Source organism: Puntigrus tetrazona, chromosome 4 (assembly GCF_018831695.1).
Source record: "Puntigrus tetrazona isolate hp1 chromosome 4, ASM1883169v1, whole genome shotgun sequence".
Lineage (NCBI taxonomy): Eukaryota > Metazoa > Chordata > Actinopteri > Cypriniformes > Cyprinidae > Puntigrus > Puntigrus tetrazona.
In genome coordinates this window covers 27,419,042-27,443,902 of record NC_056702.1, presented here as the reverse complement: position 1 = coordinate 27,443,902, position 24,861 = coordinate 27,419,042, and the positions used below count along the sequence as shown (strand labels likewise).

General features: G+C 38.5%; 2 protein-coding genes across 2 annotated transcripts; both read right to left on the bottom strand.

The window, feature by feature from the left end:
- Positions 1–1,702: 1,702 nt before the first annotated feature.
- Positions 1,703–7,470, bottom strand: tcf19l (transcription factor 19 (SC1), like). Its single transcript, XM_043237111.1, has 4 exons — positions 7,238–7,470; positions 5,884–6,409; positions 4,299–5,196; positions 1,703–3,254 (listed from the first exon to the last, which is right to left on the bottom strand). Exons 2-4 carry the CDS (start codon positions 6,173–6,175, stop codon positions 2,909–2,911), a joined length of 1,536 nt encoding a protein of 511 aa, XP_043093046.1. The 5' UTR covers positions 6,176–6,409; positions 7,238–7,470; the 3' UTR covers positions 1,703–2,908.
- A 404-nt stretch (positions 7,471–7,874) lies between these two features.
- Positions 7,875–24,360, bottom strand: LOC122342913. Its single transcript, XM_043237110.1, has 9 exons — positions 24,147–24,360; positions 21,964–22,022; positions 20,643–20,663; positions 20,086–20,361; positions 19,019–19,309; positions 17,535–17,819; positions 17,280–17,458; positions 13,195–13,287; positions 7,875–12,254 (listed from the first exon to the last, which is right to left on the bottom strand). The coding sequence occupies exons 1-9, from the start codon at positions 24,152–24,154 to the stop codon at positions 11,889–11,891; spliced, it is 1,578 nt and encodes a 525-aa protein (XP_043093045.1). The 5' UTR covers positions 24,155–24,360; the 3' UTR covers positions 7,875–11,888.
- Positions 24,361–24,861: the final 501 nt, after the last annotated feature.

Sequence of the window (24,861 nt, the reverse complement as noted above, 5' to 3'; positions counted from 1 at the left end):
ACAAGCCATCCATCAAGGACAGGTTCAGGTATGATTCTCCACTGACCTCACAGCCACCGAGTGTTATGCCTCCCAGACTCAGGGAACGGACAAATGTGACGGGATGTGAAGTGACAATAGGTGATTCAGACATGTAGGTCCCAGACTTCATAAAGGTCAGGGGAATCGTGCTGGATTCCTCCTCACAAAGCGTCCGGCCCAACGGATTTATACCTCCACGGTTCAGCTGTGCCACGAACGGAGAAGAAAACATTAAAAACACATAGTCAAAAATATAACTAGATATGGGCGGATGAGAAACCACACGGATGTTAACCGTCTTCAATGCTGGGATTTTAGCTTATGCATTTATCCAATTTATTTATTTTCTGTTTCCTTATTTCACCGCACAAGCACAAATATCGTAAGGGCAGTTTTTGCGAACCTGCAACCAAAAATTAAAGTGCATAAAATATTTGCACTCGTTTTTTAATAGCAAAAAAACATGCAACATAATTTAATAATAATACAAAAGGTTACACTAAATGTGGAACACTAAAATTAGTTACAAACGGTGCTGCCTCAACATTTTTAAAATTACGCCACATATGTAGCATTTTAATGCATTAAGACCGAGAGCTTTTTAAGGGGCCAATTAGTACTTAAAGACAGCTACTTTTTGTGCAGCTTAATTGTATGTTAGATTGTAGTTCATTTAATAAAAAAATATTGATATTTTACCTTTTAATGCAGCAGAATGTAATTTCAGCTCTAATGAAACACACCTGAAACAGCTAATCAACATCTTACTTGAAAATTAGAGAGAGAGAGACAGAGAGAGACAGAGAGACAGAGAGAGACAGAGAGAGACAGAGAGAGACAGAGAGAGACAGAGAGAGAGAGAGAGAGAGAGAGAGAGAGAGAGAGAGAGAGAGAGAGAGACAGAGACAGAGAGAGAAAGAGAGAGAGAGAGAGAGACAGCTAAGAGAGACAGAGAGAGAGAGAGAGAGAGAGAGAGAGAGAGAGAGAGAGAGAGACAGAGAGAGAGAGAGAGAGAGAGAGAGAGAGAGAGAGAGAGAGACAGAGACAGAGAGAGAGAGAGAGAGAGAGAGAGAGAGAGAGAGAGACAGAGAGAGACAGAGAGAGAGAGAGAGAGAGAGAGAGAGAGAGAGAGAGAGAGAGAGAGAGAGAGAGAGACAGAGAGAGAGAGAGAGAGAGAGAGAGAGAGAGAGAGAGAGAGAGAGAGAGAGAGAGAGAGAGAGAAAAAGTAAAATGGTTTGATAGCAGGGCTTTGCCTGAACCAGGAGCGGGCCGTAGATACATTTTCTAAACACGCCCAAGAATAAAGCATCAGTGGTGTGTGTCTTAAGACAAGTACTGACGTGTTTTAAGATCGGTCAGTACAGGTTTCTTTCATTCGAAGCATTTTAGAGTAAAACTAGGCTTAAACCTTGTCCGTGAAACCAGGAGACTAAGAACGGCTTCAAAACTTGAAACATGGACATCTCAAACCATTTAAAATAATAAAGGATGTTTAAACGTAATAAATGCATGACGGAGAATGAATGCAGAATCTCGGTGGATCATCTGAGAGCGTGAAGGTGAGAAATGCGTGACATGTTATCTTATTGCTATAATAACACATTTATATTTATCCTGACAGCCGAGCGTTCCTCTTACACAAGAACACAGCACTTATCAAAGGTTACCAGCAGCAGACAGATCATATTTAAATATAGAACTCTTTATTCAGCCCTTGATTCCCAACAAGACAAAGATTGTGACAGAAGTCATTTGTCATTTCTAGAACGTTGAGTTAAAGTGAAGACAGTGAAAGTATCTTTTAACATTCATACCACAGACTCTATTCTTACAGACGGACACCGCTAGACGGGGGTTAGTCGAGGAAGCGTCTTAATTACAGGAAACAACCGTGCGCGCGGACCAAAGGTCAAGCTGGAGAGTTCAAGATACGAAAACGCCATCACCTTTATAAAGGAGTTTGTTTCTTCTTTTAAAACGGATTTGGAGAAAGCGAAGCTGAAGTGAATGGGTGCCGTCGGATTTAGAGTCCAAGCGGCTGATAAAAACATCCCAAGTAAGCCACACCTCTCCAGTCCATCAATCAATGCGTTTTCAAAAGTTTTCACTTGGAGTATGCAAGTCCTGTTTTGAATCGTCTCGTCTGAATGCAGGGATCGAACACTATTTATGAGCAAAAGCAGGCCAGTTCAGAATGAACATGTTGGTGGATTTTGATGTGAGCGGACTACAGAAGATAGATGAAGTGTGATCACGGGACTAATATTTTGCCCGGAAGCAGCGGTTTAAAGTTAAAACGCCTCAATGACAGATTTGTTTCTTACAGACACACAGCTTTTGTCCTTCACAGGATGTTAACTGATTGGAGCGGCGCGGCTCATCGGCTGTTTGGACTCTCATTCTGACGGCACCCATTCACTGCTGAAGGACAAGGAAAAGTCTCTGAATGTGTTCTGATGAAGAAACAGCCCGAGGGGTTCACTGACCACAGAAAGGTGATTTGATTGTTACTAAAAGTTCTGAAATTACATAAAAAGCCAGAGTAATGCTTGAACGAGACATCATATTATATATATCCTCATCGCTCATTCTCAAACATACAGTATTCAATGATAACATGTTATATACCAGCTAATAAGCATGTTTAGATACCAAAGCCCAGCCAAATCCTCCTCCATAATTCATTCTTTTAAAAATATAAATTCCCATTTTCATATGCAAGCTTATTTCATTTTTTTTTTTTTTTTTTTGGCATTTTAAAGGTTTCATTGGAGTATATTGAATAGATCTGTATACCGGAAGCAGTCAGAAAGCATCCGGTGTTTGGACGCTCTTGTGCAAATCCAACACCCTCCCTGCATCCGGACCAGTTCAAAGCGGCTGGCCGTCAGCGGTGTCTGGAGCGATGGCAGCCGCAGCGGAAGTCGGCGCTGGGGTCGAGGAGCAGCGAGTCTCGGTTGTGGTTGTGCGGCAAGCAGTCGAGGTGATACCAGGCGTCGCAGTCGTCACACTGGATCCACTGCACCGTGTCCTGCTGCGGGAGACGACAGCGAGACGCCGCGCACGGCTCCACGGCCTGACACGCAGGCACGCACTCATCTTCATCTTCTGAGGACGACGAGGACGAGGAGGAGGACGAGGACGACGAGGAAGAGCTGGAGGAGGAGGATGAAGAGGGAGACGGCAGGGAAGGCTGAGGCAGAGGGTGCTTTCTGGGCCTTCCACGTCGACGCCTGCGGAGAAACATCAGTGAAGTGGGGCATTAATAAACACTTCAATCTAAATATACTAATGGGGAGAAGATAGAACGACTTTATACCTAGAAATGATCCTTTCAGAATTTAATTACAACTGAAGTGTTTTTTTTAATCATTTTTGTTCTTTAAGAAAAAAGGTTTTTATTCATTTCTGTCCATATATTATTCAGCTTGTGGCTTGGAAGTAACAAATCCTCTAATGTTATTTTAGTAAATGCATAAAACATACTTAGTAGAACAATTTTAATTATATATATATATATATATATATATATATATATATATATATATATATATATATATATATATATATATATATATATATATATATATATATATATATATATATATATATATATATATATATATATATATATATATAATTTCTCTCTCAATTTTTGTCATTGTATTTTTACATATTGATTTCACATTTTTATATATATCCCCTTCTTTAAAAAAATTTATATTTTTAATATGTTTAATGTTTTCTGTAGAATAAATATACACTACAAATATTAAGGATTTTATTTTTTTATATATAAATACAAAATACATACAACCCCCACCAACACGCACAAACGTTTATTCTATGTTGTAGAATAAAAATGTAATTTCCATAATTCTTCAAATGTATTCACTATTATAAATATAAATGACTTTAATGTTCTATTTTTATTAATAAAAGGTTTTATCCATTCAATATATTTTTGAAGATTCCTTAAAATCATTTATTAAAATGTCTTAAAAATTGTATAATAATAATATTTGTAAAATATACTTACTATTGGAAATATGAATTTGTTCTAGATATTTAGAATATAATAAAGATTTGATATTTTAAACTTAATAACCTCTATGTAACTTTTTAAAATTACAATACTCGCTATTAGAAATATTAATGCCTATCATTTTAAAACTTATCTAGATTCATTTCATTTTAGAATAGACATGCGTGCCTCTGAGTCCCTAAACCCTTGTCCCCAGGTTCTTCACGACTTTGAGCATCCGTGTGTAGCTCACCCAGTGGAGGCCTGGAAGCGAGACATCACGGCCCTGCTCTTGTCGGTCTTGCTCATCCTGGCTGCCGGCGAGGTCAGGCCGTAACTCTCACATCCCCCCCCGAGGCCGGTGAATACGGGAGAGCTGTGGGCCCTCGGCCTCCTGCCGGGACCAGACAAGCAGGGCTTCTGCGGGCGCAGGGGCGTCATGCCGATGCCGTTGCCTTTGGCGTGACTCGATACGGTCAGGATATGCCGGGTGGGCGGCACGCTGAAGACGCTGGCGGCGGAGTGTTTGATCACGTCCAGTTTGGGCGGAGGGGGCTGAAACACCTCGGACTCTGATTTGTAGAGCCGCCGTCTCTTCTTGGCTTGGCCCCTGCGGCCGTCCTCCAGGTCCCTGCGGCTCGCCGGGTCGTCCGAGCTGTCGTCCTCCAGCAGGACCGTGTGAGCGGACTTACGCCGGCTCTTTGAGGAGGGCGGGACAGACTTGGATGAAATCTCTCCCACGGCCTGGAAAGGAGGCGGAGTGGTGGGCGGGGCCAGAGCGGCGAAGGGCGGCGTGCTGAAGGTGTTTTCGCTCTTCTTGAAGGTCCAGCAGCTGCCGTTCATCTTGCTCAGGCTGCCGATGGAGTTGAGGATGACCGTGGCTCTGTTGATGGACAGCTTCGAGATGTCCAGAGCCGGGTCGGGTTTACGGTCCGAGCTCGTTCTGATCCGGTTCTTTATGTCGGACGAGAAGGAGCCCGCTTTGGGCACAGTGATGGCGTCAAAGTCCAGCGGACGGACCCGTACTTTCTGGAAAAGGAAGTAGAACTCTGGACTGGCCCGTCCTGATTGGCCGCCGATGGTGAGCGTGTCGCCGTCAAAGATCTCCTTTAAGACCCCTTGTTGGAGGCGCATGTCATTTACCCATGTGCCTAGGGGAGAAGAAAAATAATAAACCTTTATATTCTCGTAATAAAATAACCAACATTTGTCCCAGAATGCAACTGTGAAGGCCATATTCACATAAGAATACCATTTAGACTATACAGTTGAAACTAAATATTCTAGGGCAAAACCAATTTCAGCAAGTTTATATTAAATATTGCATTTGTATTGTATATGTGTAATATATATATTAGTTACATATATATCTATATATACATAAATTATGTATGTATTTGATTTAATAAAATAAATTTGATAATGTTAGTGCTTTGACGCAATCTGTGTTAAAAGAGTTTATAAAAACATTTATATTTATATTTTATATATATATAAAAATAAACCATGTTTTTATAGTCTTTCAAAAAGTTATATGTATGGAATTATAAAGACAACATTTGATAATTATAAAATGACAAACACGCATATTTTTATATACATCTATATGAAGCGTTTGTGTGTGTGTGTGTGTGTATATATATATATATATATATATATATATATATATATATATAATATATAATATACACATACATACACACACGTAATATATTATATATGTAATATGTAATATAATATATATGTATACACACACAAATACTTCATATAGATGTATAAAATTTATATAAAATAGTTGTTGTATATATAAAATACATAAATTTCAGTATAGCACACACCATAACTGCTGCGATCCTTCACTTGCACTTTCCAGCTCTCTTCTCCAGAGGCGTCAGGTTCTCTCTCCACGTGGAGCTCCGCATGGATACGGGACACGACCATGGACTCCAGAGTGACGTCACACAGCTCCGTGGCACGTCCCAGACGAAACACACACCGGGCCAGAGCGGGCCGGAAAGTGTACAGGTCACGGACGGAGTCTGACGACGCGTTTCCCTGAGAGTCACCGTTGTCTGCGTCACACACTCCAATCCTCAACAACTGAAAGCACGGCTGGACCGCTGACGACATGCTGACGGCCCACAAATAACCTCAACACAGAGCACTCACACAGACGTCCTCCATCGAACGCTTTCAAACAGGACTCTTAGAAAAGCTTCTTTTCCCTATTAAATAAAATACGCCATGCTAAAATATTAAAAAAATATTTAAAAGGGCAAACTAAAACGCTGCAGCACGGGTCAATTAAACATCAGAAGTGGACTGGTAGCGGTCCGGCGAGATGATCAATAGCTGATCTTCATTCTGCAAAACAGAACAAAACAGGGATTTAGCACCATTACCAATATTAATGTTTTAATTACAATGTATTGCACTAATTATACGTTGTTATATAAGTGCACATCACAGTATAATGTATTACTAAATAAAATTAGTCATTTTAATATTATGCATTACTCCTATACAAAACAATAGAGAAAGGCATGAAAAAAAAATTATATACACACACACACACACACACATTTATACACATACTGTATATACATATATATATATATATATACACATATATATATATATATGCATATATATATATATATATATATATATATATATATATATACATATATATATATATATATATATATATATATATATATATATATATATATATATATATATATATATATATATATATATATATATATATATATATATATATATATATACATAAAGAGTTTACACACATACACATGTTACACGGCTTTGATCCAAAAATCCATACATTTCTACACTTTGGCATTTAATAGCCTGCCTAAATACCGAGGTTAGACAGCTGCGCTTCGTCCGTGCACACTAAACGCCTCTATGATTTACTCAGTGCTCTCTAACCCAGACTTGATTCCGAAACTACACGAGATACACAACTGCTAGATCAGAAAGCGCGTCAAAGCAGCTTGAAGATCCGCAAAGCACGCAGAAGAAGCAGCCGTTCGCTCGCTAGCCGCTAAAGGATATGCGGAGCAGAAACACATTCACACAAAGCGAGCCGAGAACAGCAGCTTTACGAACACAAACACTTCATTCCGTCGAACACTTCGAGGATAAAGCACTTACAAAAGCGTGACATACCCCGAACACGAAGGTATACGTTTTGTAAAACGCTACGCGAGCCTTTTATTTGCGCCCCGTGGTAAATCTTATCGCCTCCTCTCCCCAGGAAGTGCTTTGAAATTTGGCGCGCCAGGAGCGGGACGAGTTTCCTTGCGCGAAAATCAACGCCACTTCCGTCCGTGTTGTCAAGGAGACCGTCAATGGAGAATGACAACGCAAACAGTTTCTAACCATATAATCTTCTCCTTTATTTATTTATTTATTTATTTATTAACCGTCACACGTTGTACTGATTAAATAAAAAATACAAATATATTTTACATTTATTAAATAATTATTTTTTTGCTTTTGAAAGTTGCTTTCTAAAATGCTAACGTATGTCATACCCTTCAGATTTTATTATATTCTCAAAAACAGAAGTATTTCAAGAATACTATATATTTTCTTTCCTTTACTTGTTTTGCAAGCTTAAAAGACTTGATCGAATGTAATATGGAAAGTATTCAAAATACATTAAAAATGCACATTAAAAATGCGTCTAGCATTCAATAAATGAGTATAAATAAATATTGCAATGCCTAAATATTTCACGGTTCATAGAATGTCTGAATAGAGTTATGCATCACTGAGGGAAAAGAGACAAGAACACCAACCATTGGATTTTTGAAGTCAAAGTTTTATTTTCGTCTTTCATTCAAGAGAGCAAATCAAAGTTGAACTAAAGCTGTGCTCGAGGTCAAACTATGAAGCCACGTGTAATATTAAATAAATGAAGCGGCTAAAAACAAGATCCTGCGCACCGTGCTTTGTACATGACTGTGAAGTATTGTTAATATTCACGGTTTTATGGAAGCCTGGCAAGAACACTGCAATGTTACGAAGCTACCACAACTTTTCTGAGACGAATAAAGCACTTCGAGAAACCTGACAGCTGAAAACTCCTGCACGCTCCTGAGCTCGATTCATTACGTGATGCCAGCATCTGTGTGAGCCACTGATCGAACCTGAGCAGGATGGGCTCGTATTGCTACGACAAGTGCCTTTTCTTGTGCAGAATTGTGATGTATGTCCGGCTCAAAGCACTCAAATGCAAACGCAAATGCAAATTTCAACACATTTAAAAGCCATGACCTTTATAAAGGTGAATCACGCTGAGCTTTGAGGGGTGAATGCATTTATTCAAGTATAACCGAGCTAAAAATGAGTATATAACATGATTGTGAGAAACAGGAAAATGAGATCCATTTCTTCTTCTGATTTAGTTGTGCTCGGCGACGCCTGAGGATTGGAGATGTGTTCCGTTCACGATTGTAAATTGCATAATCATACACTGTGACATCCATTTTCAGCCGAATAAACACTGCTAAAATAACACTGACATTAAGAATACTTCTCATCAGAGACAAAGCGATGCAACGCAATGAAGTCTCGTTTCTAACAGGCAACCTCTAGTTCAGCATGCTTCTGTAATGCTTTTAGTCGCGTATATAGCAGATCTATGACATCGGCGCATATATAAAGAGAGTATAATAAATAGCAATTATATATTTCTTGAGTTTTGCATTATCAAAAATCATTCTCAAGTGCAAAGGTTACAGCGTGACGGTGCCCAAGCGGGGTTTCTGCAGGTTTCATGAAGCTAGATTTAAGACTTTAAGAGCAAGCCAAGAACATAATGAAGGAAAGAACGTGACGGGATTCATCAGAATGCTCTCTCATGTTCTTCAAAGTTTGCAAATACAGATTATTAGACTTCTGGAAATAACTTGCTTTCACACGTGCAGTCTTTTTTTTTTCTCCAGTGCACATCTGTAAGGAGTCATAAATCAAGATATGTCTACTTAAGACGCAGATGACATAAAGATCATCATCTAAATGAAGTGAGTTTGTGATTAAAACAAAACACATGTGATAATGGTGTCTGTAAAACTCCCTTAAATCGAAGGAAAAACACGCTTTCATACCCCACTGGCATATTTGTTCTTGTTTTAAGCATAAACTCACTTCATTTTGTTCAATCCCTTAAAAAACAAGCCTTGATATATGCTTTTTTTTTCCAATCTCAAGTGAATGTACCTCGATCAAAAAAGGTTTATATATTTAAGACAAAAACACTGAGGAAGAAGTTGTTTTTTTCGCCGTAAATGCCACCAATTTCTGAATTTAAGATTTCAGCTCAGATTTTTAAGGTCTTAATTTGTGGAAGAGCGAATAAAAAGCCAATTTATGACCTGCAGAAACCCTGCGAAGGTTTCTTGTTTTTTATGTCATTCATTTCTTTAGAAGCTGTGTCTGTTATCTGAAGAATAATTCATAAGAATAGAGCAATCATTGGATAGTATTGATCATTAACATGCAATACATCTATGTACAGAAGTTTGTGTTTGTTTGTTGCACCTACCCTGTGTGTGTGTGTGTGTGTGTGTGTGTGTGTGTGTGTGTGTGTGTGCGTGAGTGCATCCAGCCTCATTCATCAAACATGAGTGGCGCAAATCAATCATAAGACTATTCATACATAAAATGCTGCAGCGAATTGATTACGAACTTTGAATGTAAGAATGCTCTCAGGAAGAAAAAGCTGTCACGGGGGCAGTATCTTTTCGAAAGGTACGCGTTTGCAACCTAAAAGGTGAATACCGATACCTTAAAGACAGATTTAGCAACTTTTTTTTCTGAGAGTGAAAGGTTTATGAACAATACACAAAGAAAATATTTTGGCTTATGCTTCATAAGCAAGGCCCAATGCTTTCACACTAATATTGCTTCATAAGGCCCAATAATGGCACGTTTAGTCATGTGACATAACAAACCTTAATCAATAAAACAGTTTCTGGAGTGAAGAAATGGGAGTTTAAAATAATGCAAGCTGCTCAAAAATCTAGGGTCAATAGATTTCAATGCAATATAGAAAAACTTTTTTTTTTTTTTTTTTTTTTTTTTTTTAAATGCATAAAAAAATTACAATCAATCTATCCGTGTTCTGAATGCAGTCACTAAAGGGTTCACTATAAGCAAAAAGGGGTTCGATTAATTCGCAATTCAACTACTTTGCCTACTATTTTCTGCAAACCACTGTATTTACATTAGCTGCAATTTAATTCACATCTTTTTGCAAGGATTTTGTCTTAATTGTGCTTTTTTTGACACCCTGTGTCTTTTGCCATTTTCCCTTCCATGCGTCCTTCAGACACCAAAACATGAGGTAGCAATTTCACAAACAGGCCAAACCACGCCCCTTTGCTGTAAGACTCCACCCACCAGCTACAGCTCATTTTAATATTGCATCAGAATCCTCCTCACAAATGATTTACCTGCAGAAACGCATCTATCCAATAGAAACATGTAGCATTAACCTAAAAATTAAGTGCTATGAGAACACTAAAAGAGAATTACAATTATACACTCTTAAAAATAAAGCTGATTTTTGCCACAAAGTTTTTTTTTTCTTAGTGTAATAAACATAATATTCATAATAAAGAAAAGAATCTTTTCTTTGCACTTGAAAGGTTCAGTGAATGTTAATGATTCCTCACTGAACATCAATGCTAGTAAAAAAAAAACTTTATTTTTAAGAGTTTTAGGGTACGAGAAAGATATTAGAAATGATTAAATCTTAAAAATCTTGCAAAACTGCAGAAGCACAATGTTGCAGCTGGAAATATGGATGATTCATGCCGACTCAAGCGTACCGACAGCAGTGAGTCAAACACAAACGATTCAAATCTACGTAACGAAAGCCCATTAGATATTACGAATACTGAATTATCCTGAACTCAGCACCCCCTAGACCTCCGCTTAGCTGAATCTCGTCGCAAATCATTTTCTCAACGGGCGCGTTTCTCCGAGCTAAAATATATTCAAATGATTAGGAATAAAGGACGGCGCGAGAAGCGCTAGAAAAGGAGATCGCCGGAAAGGCCCGGGTTGTGGAGACACCCCAGCAGAATCAGCAGCTAGAACTGCTGAGACAAGCTGATCCTTCAGAGGAGTTCCTCTGAACCAGGGCCAAAACCCTCCACCGCCGCTGATCCTATTTACGGCTCTAAGCCGCCGCATCGGATACCTGTCATCCACGCAGACCTGATTCATCAAGGTGTTTGGTTTACCATTGGCGAGGATTATCAGCAAAGCACTTCAAAGCCGGCGGTGACTGAAAGGAAGCATTCGCAGCAGGTGAAGCGCGTTTGATCTCGGAGGTGAATCCTGCTTCGATTCCACCAATGAAGAAATTCTCACAATTTGGCGTTTTGGCAGATGTAGGATCCAGCGCGGTCCGCTTCGGGCGTCGCTCCAAGCTTCCTCGGAGTCTCAGGCAGTTCTCGTAAAAGTCTTAAGTTACAGTCGCATTGTTTTGTAAGATTAAAAAAGTATGAAGTCTTACTTCTCACATGCACTACATGGTCACTCTAATCTAGCACTTGGTATCAAACTAGTCCTCAAAGGCATGCATAGTGCAGGACCGATTCGGCTCTTCAATTTTTATATATTTATTTTTTTTCTGTCTTCTTTTGGATTTGTTCTATCGTTCTTCTAGAATCTCCGATCGACGAACCATTCGTTATGCAGCAGATCGATCCAAGCAAGATGAAGTGTCACGTCAGACGGTGAGATGTGGTGAAGGAAGGGTGGCCACGCTGGTTGCAGCGCGGCTCGGTCGGCTTTAAAGTGCTCAGGTCGTGGGATCCAGTGCTTTTTCGGAGCGCGGCGAAGCATCTCCGTCGTTGGCTTTGGTGGTTTCCTCAGGCGGAGCGGCGTCTACCTGAGCGGGTTTGGGCTGGACGACGGGGCTGGCGCTCAGGATGGAGTCGGGGGTGCGGGTGGCGCTGTGCTCGCCCTCGGACACGGCCGGCGGGTCACCGGCGAGGGTGTCGGACTCCAGCAGGAGCTTCTGAGAGGTCAGATTGTCGGGGACGTCTGTGTCGCTGTCCAGGGGGAGCGCGGACGAGTTGAACTCCACGCCTGAGTCGTTCATCTCCAGGAGGTTCTTCTCGGACTGGAGAGCCTGGTACTGACCCGGTTTTGATACCTCTAGACCCTGAGAGATAAATCAGAGCCAAAATTAGACGATTAATCAAATACTAAAAAGAATCACTCAGAATGAAAATTCTATATTATATTAGTGGAAGAGAATTCACAGTCCACCGGATAATTCTGTCAGTTACTTTACAGTTATGTTACTTAAAGAGTCAACTCTATACATTAATTTCACAAAAACAATTAAATTGTTTAAAATATTGTTCCACCCTGACAATATGGCAACAACATTTTTTTTTTAGAGTACATTTTTAGATTAAAAATACTTGCTCCATGTGGACAGATCTGCAAAGAGACGGGTATTTTTAAATTTTTTAAGGTATGCATAAGTGTAATATTTTCTCAGTTTCAAGTGTTGGAATGTAAGGACTGTTCGTCTAATGAAATAAAAACGTTTTTTTCCTGTTATGATTTATTGTTATTTCTACACGTTGCCTAATTTGTCCATTAGTTAACAAACAAAGCTATAAAGACATCAGTTTTTTATTTAAAGTAAAGAAGGAAGTAGTTAAGGTAAATAATGAAATAAATTTGTGTTTATTAAAATGTTATGTTTTTAATAAAACAAAAACTTCTGTTAGTTTTCTTAACTTTGTGAAATGCCAAATGTGTCTCCAATTATCTTTTTTGTGAACCTTTGTCATTTTAAATACATATTATTAAATAGTACTATTTAGGTTTCATGATTTCAAGGCAATATTTCTCATAGTATATTATATATATATATATATATATATATATATATATATATATATATATATATATATATATTAATATATGTTTTTTTTCAATTAACAAAATGTTTTTAATATATTTTTTTAATAATAATTTGCAATGGCACAATGACAACGGGCAAATTTTTATTTTGGGGTGAACTCTCCCTTTAAAATCATTTCGACATCAAACCAGCTTCAAAAGCAAAAAAAAAAAAAAGGGCCTACTTTGATCTCAACTTCTGTGCTCTCGGTGGCGTTCTCCCATGTGGACTGTACGGTGGACTCCTCCGTGAATCTAGTATAAGCATCTTGAACCACCTGAAAAACATCATTACACACTGCATCAGCGTCTCGTGCTGCGAACGAGCTCACAGCTGAATAAAAACCACAGAAAGGGCTGTTTTTTCATACTAGAGCGTGTCGTTTGAACCAGAGTCCATTTGACAAGTTTGGTGTGAAATCTGTTTCTAAACTCGTGCACGGCTCTTTTGAAAATAGAATTCAATATGATTTACCTGCATCAGTCGCTGGTGTTTAAACTGCCTCTGGCGAGTCTCACATTCTTACATGCTTCTCTTGCTATGATAGCATGCAAGTGATGTTAAAATCTGCTCGTGAAAACCGAGGGGACTAAAATACGACTACAAATGAGGTGCATACTGCTTTCCATTTTAGCTCCGTCTGCTTGCGGGCTGTTATAGCGCCAGCGGCTAACATCTGCTGCTGGTGATGCAAACGCTTCGGAGCCCAATAGAGCAATGTTGAAATACTGTAGGAAATGAACTCCGGTTCAGACCGTCCGATCAAACCGAGCGTGAAAACAGCGTGAGAAATAATGGGCGGATCCAGAATAAATATTCTGCACACGGAACATACTGTATACTGTAACATTGTGAAAACTGGACTGATGCCAAAATGTGATTCTGATGAAGTTAACTTATTGTTGCTTGTTTAAAACACAACAACGCTGCTCATCAGTGTCCGTATCTGGCCCTTCACAGTGTCACAAAACATATACAGTATGAGCATATAGTAAAATCCAGAGGCACACTTACCCATAAGGCTTTGAGAGTCACACAATGAGGTCACAGACAAACACATAAACAACATAAATCTCACTGGGTTGGCAAATGATTAATTGGCTGTATTCAGAATAGCATACTAGCATACCACTTGTACTACAGCATTGTGTATACGGTGTAGAAGACACAGGCACGAAATTTAATCCTAGTCGTCTAACGATGACTTTGTGACTAATGATGAATTAAGTTCACGCATTAAAAGCCAAATGTTTCTACAGACAGCATCAATATTACACAGGCGACACGGCTGACAGAATACAACACCTTTTGCTTAACAGAAACATTTGAGGGGGCAGCACAAAAGTCAACAGATGACGATCCGGTTACACAACACACATTTTAAGTGTGTAAAATATTAATAGAGTGAACCGAACACCACAGGAACCAATCTAGTCGCACTTAGGATGACTGAACACTAGAAATGAAGATGTGCTATCAAGACCTCTCTTGATCACTTGAAATGCTTGAGATGACATTTTAAGTTACATTTTTAAGCAAGCAGTTACGTAAGTAAATAAAAAAGCATAAATAGATAAAAATGAGATGTGCACAAATGTTATGTATGTGATTAACACACAATTTAACCTGACTGAATGTTATTTATTTTAAGTGTAATTATTTAGCAATAAATAAATTAGTGCTTTCAAATGATTAAGTGTGATTAATCCCAATTAAACATTTTTGTTTACATAATATGTGTTCAGTGCATATTTATTATGTAATATAAATACACATTTTTATGTATTAAATACATGTTTATTTATATACATTTATGTTTTATATATTAAATGCATAAATGTTTTTAATATATATATATATATATATATATATATATATATATACATACATATATATATATATATATATATATATATATATATATATATATATATATATATATATACATACATATATATATATATATATATATATATATATATATATATATATATATATATATATATATATATATATATATATATATATATGTATATGTATATATTTCTTCCCAATATTATATTATATTATTATTATATTATATAATATAATAATATATACTGTATGTGTTTGTATTTATATATACATAATAAATCCTATTGCATTATTACTGGGTTTAAACGTGGTATAATTTAAATTACATTGAAACTATAGTAGTGATGCATTAGATTTTCAACCCCTTTGCTCATTATTTAATTGGTCTTCAAACGTTTTTTATACATAACACTGATCTGAAAACACTTTTTTGTGCCATATCAATAAATACACCGTTTAAACCTAAAACAGAAATATATACTGCATAATATGCTAGTATTCCATTCCAAACATAACCTTGCAACTATTTTGCGTTTAACTCGGAAAGCTAAACCTTGAAATGTGAAAAGAAAACACTGTTCAAAATAATTCAGCATATGCACAATATCGCATATAAGCGGCTCTTTTAATCACTGCCAACCGCACGGACGCATTCACACACAGCAGCATATAAACAGCACACATATATACACACATACACATAGATTCATATTTACCTCTCCGTACAGATCGGCGTATGTGCATGTGTGTTTAAGCACGGCAGAAGCTTTAACACACAGGTGTATGTACCTTTAAACCTTTTAACGTCAGGAGTTCAAACTAGGCTCAGTGCAATACACCTGAAGTTACTCGTCTCAGGAGGTCTGAGAGGAAAACGAAGGGAGTCACGGACAGATACACGCAGTCACCGAGAGTGACAGAAGGCCCTCGGGACCACAAACACCAATACAGATTCATGAGCTTAGCGCTACAGGAAAAGACCACAGCAGAACGCAAAGCTCTCTCACCCAGCAGGGGCTCCGTCAGACGCTCCTTCAGGAGGGAGAAATGCAACGCAGATCAGGTGTTAAGCTAACCACCACGAAACCTCTTTCAAGTCAACGCGCACGCACTCAATCTCGCTTTACACTCCGACACAAACAGCTAGATTATATTTGTATTGACTGATGGGAGATAATAGGTAGCTGGCGGCTTACTGGGTTGCTCTGCTGCCGGTGCATTTACAAACAGAGAGGATGTTATTATTGTCTAATAACTTGAGAACAGACTACAAACTACTTTCAGACAAGTCCAAATAATAACATACTAATAAATGATTAAAAGGGGTGCTTGAGTATGTATTCAGAGTTTAAAATGAACAAAGACAAGAGACAAACACATAGACAGCAATTACGTTCATCAACTGCATGTGTTTAAACTGATTTAATTGCCTTTATCTGTTAAATAATCACATCCTACACCACTGTTCTTCTGTCGTTGGTCGGTTTTCTGAAAACATCTTATGCTTTTATTAAAAAATACAGTAAAAACCAGAGGTGGACAGTAACAAGTGCATTCACTTGAATAATACGCTTTCTTTGAGTAACTTGTGTGTTTTACTTTACTAAGTCATTGCTTTATAGAAGCTTTGAAGGTCAGTGGGTGACGTTTCTCTTCTCTAAAATGCAAGCTTTTTTTTAGACTGTCCACAAGTAATCGCTGTCGTAAAGATTTGTGAAGTGATTTTTTTTGAACACTTGCCAGCTGCCAATGTGATGTTTATTGACAACAATTCAATATCCATAAATGAATATTGTGGTAGATTAGACACAATGCTGTCTGATTTTGCAAAATCGTGGTTTCTTCTAAACTTCCTGGTTCAGAAGTTATTAGCATTAAAAAGGAAATGTGCTTTTGGTACTTGAAGTACTTTAAAAAGTACGTCTGTACAACTTTGACCAGCAGTATCTGTACTTTCAGAGTGTACTTTGTCCACCTCTGCTAAAAACTGTAATATTATGAAATATTACTGCAATATAAAATAACTATTTTCTAAGTTTTCTAATCAAACATATTTTAAAACGTAATTTATTCGAGGCTAACTTTGCAGCATCATTCCTCCAGTCTTCAGCATCACACAATCCTTCAGAAATTACTCTAATATGATCATTTGCTGCTCAAAAAACATTCATTTCGATCATTATCACTGTTATAAACAGTTGTGCTCCTTAATATTTTTTTTAATGCATAAAATCGAACAAAAAAAGAGCATTTATTTGTAACAGAATTTTTGTCACTTTTATCAGCGCTGCATAAAAGCACTCTTGTCTTGCATTTTATTACTGACTTTAAACTTCTGAACAGTGGCGTATTTCAAAACCTTCAATACATAGACTACACTTCTGGGCTCCCAGAAGTCAGAAGGTTTTGTCTTACCTGTCTGAAGGCCTCTCCGTCGCCTTTGCCGGCCTGTTGAGCGATTAGAGTGATCTTACGAGCTCGCTCGGCACGCCGGTGAACCTTGATCAGGCAGGACAGCAGACACACCAACAGCAGGAACGCCAGCAGAGACAGCAAGGAGATGATGGCCACGTACAGCTGCGGCAGCTTATAGGCTGTCACGTGAGAAAAGAGAATCATGGGTACAGGAAACAGACCCCAGCGTGATCCGAACTCAAGCTCTCTACTCACGCTCCACGTGAAGGTAGACGTCGGCTATGCGGAAGCCGGAAAAGTCCATGACTCGAAAGACACCCATGTCGGCGACTTTGACCTTCTTCAGGAAGAACACGGACCCCTCCACGGACGCCCGGCCCTCAAAAGCAGAGTCGGGTATCGTCAGCTCCCCCTGGTCCATGATGAGTCGCTCCTTGTGGTCAGTGTCTGGGATGTAGACCATTTTGACCTTGGTGTGGTCCACGTGGAGCTTGATCTTCAGGGTTTCACCGTAGTTCAGGTGGTCAAAGATCTGGTGGTCTGCGATATGGAAAGAAATCATGTACACGGATATTGAATGTTGAATTAATGCACCAAATTCCTATGTACCTGCAAACAACCAACAGTAATACTAATGAATCATTTTTAGCAGAATTGACAGAATATTATTTGATTTGTTGCAAAATTAATATTAATAACCAATAATATATTTTTTTCTATATTAGGTGATTTTATACATATATATATATATATATATATATATATATATATATATATATATATATATAAAACATATATTTATAATTATATATATACAGCTAATATATTAAATATATAGAATCTAGAATTATATTATGTATATTAGCAATTTGTAATTAATATTATTATACATACACAATTTGTAAAAACTAATATATCAAAATATATTTATAATATTATATATTATATCTTTTATACACATGCAAACAGCCAACAGTAATACTTAATTGTAATAATTGACAGAATTATTCATGTTAATATATTATTATATAATAACATGTTTTTAGTTATTATCACTACTGGTAATAAGAAGAAATTACATTTGTGTCTTTTTATTATGTATGTTTAAAAACAATTATTGGAATTCAAAGACTTGTGGTTTATGCCTTAAATAACCAGCTGATGTTTTACTTAAGAGGCAAGAAATATTAAGATTTAGTGAGACACTAGAAAGTCAATACTGTTCCACCAACTTTATAATCAATCTGTTTATTCACCTTTATCCTGCCTAAATCTCACCTAAAATGATGGTATTCACTTATTGGTTCTTGGTCAGAATAAGCTGCAAATCAGACCAAAAATAATACTGATAGCTTTAAATCTGACTACATAGATCATGTGTGCTATTTTTTGATCCTGCATTCTCTGTCTTTCCTTCATTACTTCTTCTTCCACTTCCCTTTCCCTTTCACGCTATTTTAAGACTTTGACACACCTTTTATCAAATACTTAAACAGACAATGTACTCAAAAACACAGCTTTTGTGGTAAAACTTTACAATAAGGCGCCGTTTGTTAATATCAGCAAATGTATTAACTAACATGAACAAAAATGATGAACGATGCATTTATTACACAATGTATTAGTCTTAGCATGTTAACAAACACAACTTTAGTAAATTAGTAAATGCTGAAGTGAACATTAACTAAGATTAATGAATGCTGTAGAAGTACTGTTCATTCCTAGTTCTCTTAACTAACCTTTCACATTGAGACAGGCTCTCAATCGGACTTTTTCATCACTGTCTATGACCGTGTAGCTGCCCTCGTCGGCTCCTGTAACCAAGTGGAGGTTGACCCTCTTCTCTCCCACGCTCAGGCGGCGCTCGTACTCCAGCGAGGGGACGCCGGTCTGGTTGAGAAGCAGCACGGGCGGCACCTCTGTGGTCGGGTGGACTCCAGGCCTGAACTCAAGGGTGTACGGACCAATCGAAGGGTTGATCGGGATATGATACGTGTCTCCGTATTTCACCACAGTCTCTAGAGCACAGTCTAGGAGAAAACCGGATTAGAAGTACATTAAGGCTAGTGCAGGCGGCTTCTAGCAGAATTCAAGAAAATAAGGCCATTTTCAAACAACCTCTGCTGACTGCGCTGCTTTTTTGAGTTCTCACCAAGAAAGTGTAATAATAATAATTCTGTGTGATGTTTTAATAGTGACTCCATTAAATAAAGAAACAGATCGTTTGATGCGTCTATTACATCTATTCGATAGAGATGAGCTCTTTATAGTCACTTTTGATCCATTTAATGTCATTGGATGGGCTTTCTTTTTTAATCTATAAAAAAAAGTTTTCACAAAAAAACTGCATCAGAAATGTTTCCTGAGCAGCAAATCAGCATATTACAATGATTTATGAAGGATCATGTTACACTGAAGACTGTAATTATGTTGAAAATTCAGTTTTGCATGACAGAAATAAACTATTTACAATATATTAAAATAGAAAAAAAGTTTTAAATTTCAGTAATATTTTACTGATCAAAGAAACGCTTATTTGGTGAGCCTATATATATATATATATATATATATATATATATATATATATATATATATATATATATATATATATATATATATATTTTTTAATATATATATATATATATATATATATATATATATATATATATATATAATCATGTATTGACCATAATAGTTGTTGATCATTTTAAAAGGCATGATGCTGAGTGAACTCTCTCCTATTATCAGTCTATCATGAGATAATGAACCGAGCTAGTATTTATATAGTATTTATTGTAAGTCATACCTCTAACGATAAGAATGATTCTTCTGACATCAGCCGGGGCCGCAGAGTTCTTCACCAAGTACGTGCCCTCATCCTCCTCGCCCACATCCTCCAGGATCAAATGACTGATGTGAACGTTCAGTTTGGCCCTTGAGTCCAGAATTTTCCCGCCTCGCAGGAAAGCCCGCTCTTCTACCGGATCCACCCTCGGCTTGAACAACACCTCTGTTGTGTCTAAAGCCGGCACCGGAATATGAACGTCTTCCCCAAAGAATGCAGTGCGGTGTTCGTCTTTAGCTGCAGAGTGAGGAAAAAGACGGATCCCTTACGTGTGGCGAAAGCAAGCTATAACATAATTCACTTATTGCCTCAAAGAACCTTTCAGTAAAATATTATTTTAGTGGGAAGAACATTTTAAAAGTCCAACACTTCGCTAAATAGAACCTTTGGTGAAATGGAACGATTCCATGGATTTTAAAGGTTCTTAATGGAACCACAGATGTCAATAAAGATTGTTTATTTTAAATAAAAATTACTAAATAATGTAGAAATGATTATTATAATTTAAGAAGCATTACCTTTAATGGTTGATGACCAAACTGTAAAAAAAACAGCAAAACAGGTAAATATCAGTACAATAACGGCAAACAAATCCAATATAAATATCAAGGTGCTGTCTTCATTTATTCAGGCAATACTCAAAAATGAATTCACGTATTGATTCACGTATGTGATTCACGTATTGAAATGATTAATCTCTTGAATCCACTGTGGCTGACAAAATGAGTGGAAAAGCATAATGTCAAAGTAAAGAAGAATCTGTAATGGTAAAAGCTATTCAATAGCATATACTGTTCAGAACGGTTCAGGGATATGAGAAAGTAACAGATCACATTTCTATTAGATCAAATTTAGCTTGTCTATATGACTGCTGCAAAACTGATTTGCCCATATAGCTCTAACCAGCTAAAACCCCGTGGACCTGGCCAATCAGCAGTTTTGAAGGATGAAGAAGAATAACATGGAGACAAGTCTCTTATTTATATGTATGTTTATACAGCGGGTACAGGACGTATTCAGACGCCCTTAAATCTTTCACTCTTTGTCATATTGCAGCCATTTGCTCAAATTCCTCATTAACGTACACACAGCACCCCATACTGACAGAACTGTTGACGTTTTTTGGAGATTTAAAAAAAAGAAAAACTGAAATATCACTTGGTCTTAAGTATTCAGACCCTTTGCTCTGTATTTAGTAGAAGCACCCTTTTCATCTAATGCAGCCATGAGTCTTTTTGAGTTTTTCCCACCTGGATTTGGGGATCCTTGCATCTTTCCCAAAAAGACTGCTACTAAATACCGAGCAAAGGGTCTGAATACTTAAGAACATGTGATATTTCAGTTTTTCTTTTTTAATAAATCTGCAATTCTGTGTTTTTTCTGTCAATATGGCGTGCTGCGTCTACGTTAATGAGGAAAAAAATGAACTTTGATGATTTTAGCAAACGGCTGCAATATAACAAAGAGCGAAAAATTTAAGGAGGTCTTAATACGTTCCGTACCCACTGTATATGTATCTCAAACACAAAGGAGCATTTCCTGCATGGTCTGAATGGTCCTAAAAATATATTCCTTTTTGCTGACAACAAAAATACACCTAGGAGTTAATAGTGAATGAGTTTTATCAGGCGAAAGAGTGTGCAGGTTTTCCTTCTCTTCAGCACTAACGATATGAAAGGACTATTAGGAATGCCGCCATGTCAAACTGCCAACGGTGCACTTTAAGATTAAATGATGCTGCAAATGTTGCCCTTGTGAAATAAACCAATTTAGAAAACCATGCAAATGAAAAGCTGTGGCCTGCCAGCATCATAAGAAAGGTGTTTTTCAAGCAGTTACCTGAGCACAGGAGGGTGCTGATGACTGCCACACGCGTGAGCCTCATTTTAGCTGGATGTCTGAGTGGGGAAAAATGCAAGGGTAAACAACATGAACAAACTGGGAAGATATATGAAGAAACGGCACTTAACGGTAATTAACGGCATACACATAAACCATTTTAGTCAATGTAATACGCTCAGTGGATTAGACCGATGGCCTGCCTTTAAATCGAAAGCTAATTTTATGAATTCATAAAAGATGAGAACACTTGAAAGATCCTTGTCATGGTAAAATGGGATGGTTACCTAACTGAAAGCCTAATCCTGAATCATTAATGTAATGAATCCTCCCATGCACATCAAAAGACACCAAATATTGCTTACAGCAGCCTGACCGTCAGTGTCTCTTTAAGATACTAGATCTGACAGCGGGAGGTGATTGGATGTCTGCAATGGACACCAACCATAATGCCATGACAGCTTCTGGCAGGACGGCTCGCCCAGACCAGACCGAAGGCAGCCGACCGAGCCATTTCTGCCAAAACCCCAAGACACTCAGAGCTCAGATCTGTCTCTCCCTCGCTTGTAAAGTTCAACCACCACCCTTTACAGGCATCTCAACCGATAGGTTGGGGTCAATACTTTTCATCAATGAAAAAAACGATTTTTAGTCACCAGAAAGTTTATTTTTCGCTATGAGAGAGAGAGAGAGACAGAGAGAGAGAGAGAGAGAGAGAGAGAGAGAGAGAGAGAGAGAGAGAGAGAGAGAGAGAGAGAGAGAGAGAGAGAGAGAGAGAGAGAGAGAGAGAGAGAGAGAGACAGAGAGAGAGAGAGAGAGAGAGAGAGAGAGAGAGAGAGAGAGAGAGAGAGAGAGAGAGAGAGAGAGAGAGAGAGAGAGAGAGAGAGAGAGAGAGAGAGAGAGAGAGAGAGAGAGAGAGACAGAGAGAGAGAGAGAGAGAGAGAGAGAGAGAGAGAGAGAGAGACAATCTGCTTTGTTCTAGTCCTTTGCCAAAGTACTCTTTGGCCTCGTATTGAATCAAAACTGAGAGCCTCAGCGTGAAAAAATAGAAACGCATCTGCTCCACTTCCACTTGATTTCCAGCGGCTTTCAAAACACCGCATTTATTAATAAATCAGTTCGGTTTCTCCTCATAAACGGCGCAAGATTTAACGTTAGCTCCCAAGTAACGACAGAAACGTGGGGTGAGGCTCATTGACTGCGCCTGTCCGTTAAACGGCTGACTCAGATGAAGAGGAACAGCGCCAATTAAACCGCCAATTAATGCATCTTTAATAAAGCGCTGCGCCCGTTTAATGGCGTCGAGGATTACAGGGTTAACGTCATATCCGCGGTTTTCGGTCGTGAGGGAGCGTTGCGCCTCAGCCGCCTCGTTCTGCGTTAACCCTGCTCATGCGACAAGGGTGTGTCGCATTGCTCTGCTGGACCCGTCCCGCCGAAAAGACCCCATCAAACCCGAAACGAGCGTGGGGGTCCTCGTCCGCACGCGTCGCGGTCCGGTTCTCTCTCGCGCGCGCAAACAAGCTCGAGCAAAGCGGGCTGAGAGCGCGCGCGACAGAAACGGCGCGCCACTTTTTTAGCGAGATAACGTAACGGGGGAACCGTAACGAGAACTGTACTGCGTAAACAACGGTATCGTGTATACATCGCGTGCGGCGGCGTGGCGTTAATAAAGTCACGAGCGCTCGCCAGCCGTAGAGAGCAGTATGTCACGGGCAGACAGGAGCCCATTCAGAAGCAAGCATCAATCGACTATGAACCATAAATCGATATTTTCTCGCGTTAACGAATATGGCCACTTCAGCTGCACTGACAGATTGCGCTACAGCCATTCTGTAAGAATTCGCTCGCGCAACACAACGAGCAAAATAAGCGACAGAAATTAAGTTTTCGTGCACATATGAGTAGCCTCGCAACCGTTACCTCTCCACGGGCTACAGTTCTGCATTAATGATAATGGGGCTATTAAAATTTTAAAGGTGTCCCGACGCGAACTGTTTCTTGCCTCACATCATCAAGAAACGCCCTGAATCGTTTGTTTAAAGGCTAATCATATATCTGAGATTAAAGTTCAAATGCGGTAAACGGCAAACTGCATCATTTAACCCCATTATCCCTGACGCCTGTCCCTGATCGGGTTAAAAAAAAAAACAACTAGTCTTATAAAGAAGTGCTTTAATTACCTCTGCATGTGGGATCCGAAGCAGCGCAGGGATTGGCACGGGAAACAGAGGAATGCGGTTTAAAAGGAGGTTTCTGCTCTTCCTCCTGCTATCCAGCCCTTCTTCATCGCCCCCAATCTGCCAAAGAAAGACACTTCTGTTTTACAAATCGGCGTTATCTGGGAGACTTCGGCTGATTTCGTTTTGAAGACAATTTGAGATCGGCCTCGCTCGGGCGCTGTCGGTAATGTCCGGAAAGATCCTCTCGCCTATAGGAGCAGAAGAGCTGGTACCAAGCCCGTGTAACTGAGAGATAACTGCTAAATAAACTAATAATGGTTAAAAGTGTTCTTCGGGGCGTGGCTGTAAATCACAAGCATAATATTGTGCTCTTCCTTTAAAAAAAGCAATAATAATCATTACAGACGAACCCAAAAGCCAACACTTTGCTAAAAGAAATCCAGTGATGTCTGAAGCTCTTCAAAATAGCACTTTTTTCTCTTTCATATGGCATGAGAATGACATTGCGTGTGACTTTTAAGTTCGAATGGCAATGAATTATCTTATAATGACTTTTTGGATGCAGTCAGTTATGCCATTTGGCGCCACAAGCTCGAGATACATTTTGTGATTCTTCTGAGGCAATATGTTCAAATCAGCATGTTTTATTACGTTTTCACTGATTGTCTTGTAACTATATCAGGAATAGCCTTTAACGAAACAGCTGACCGTATTT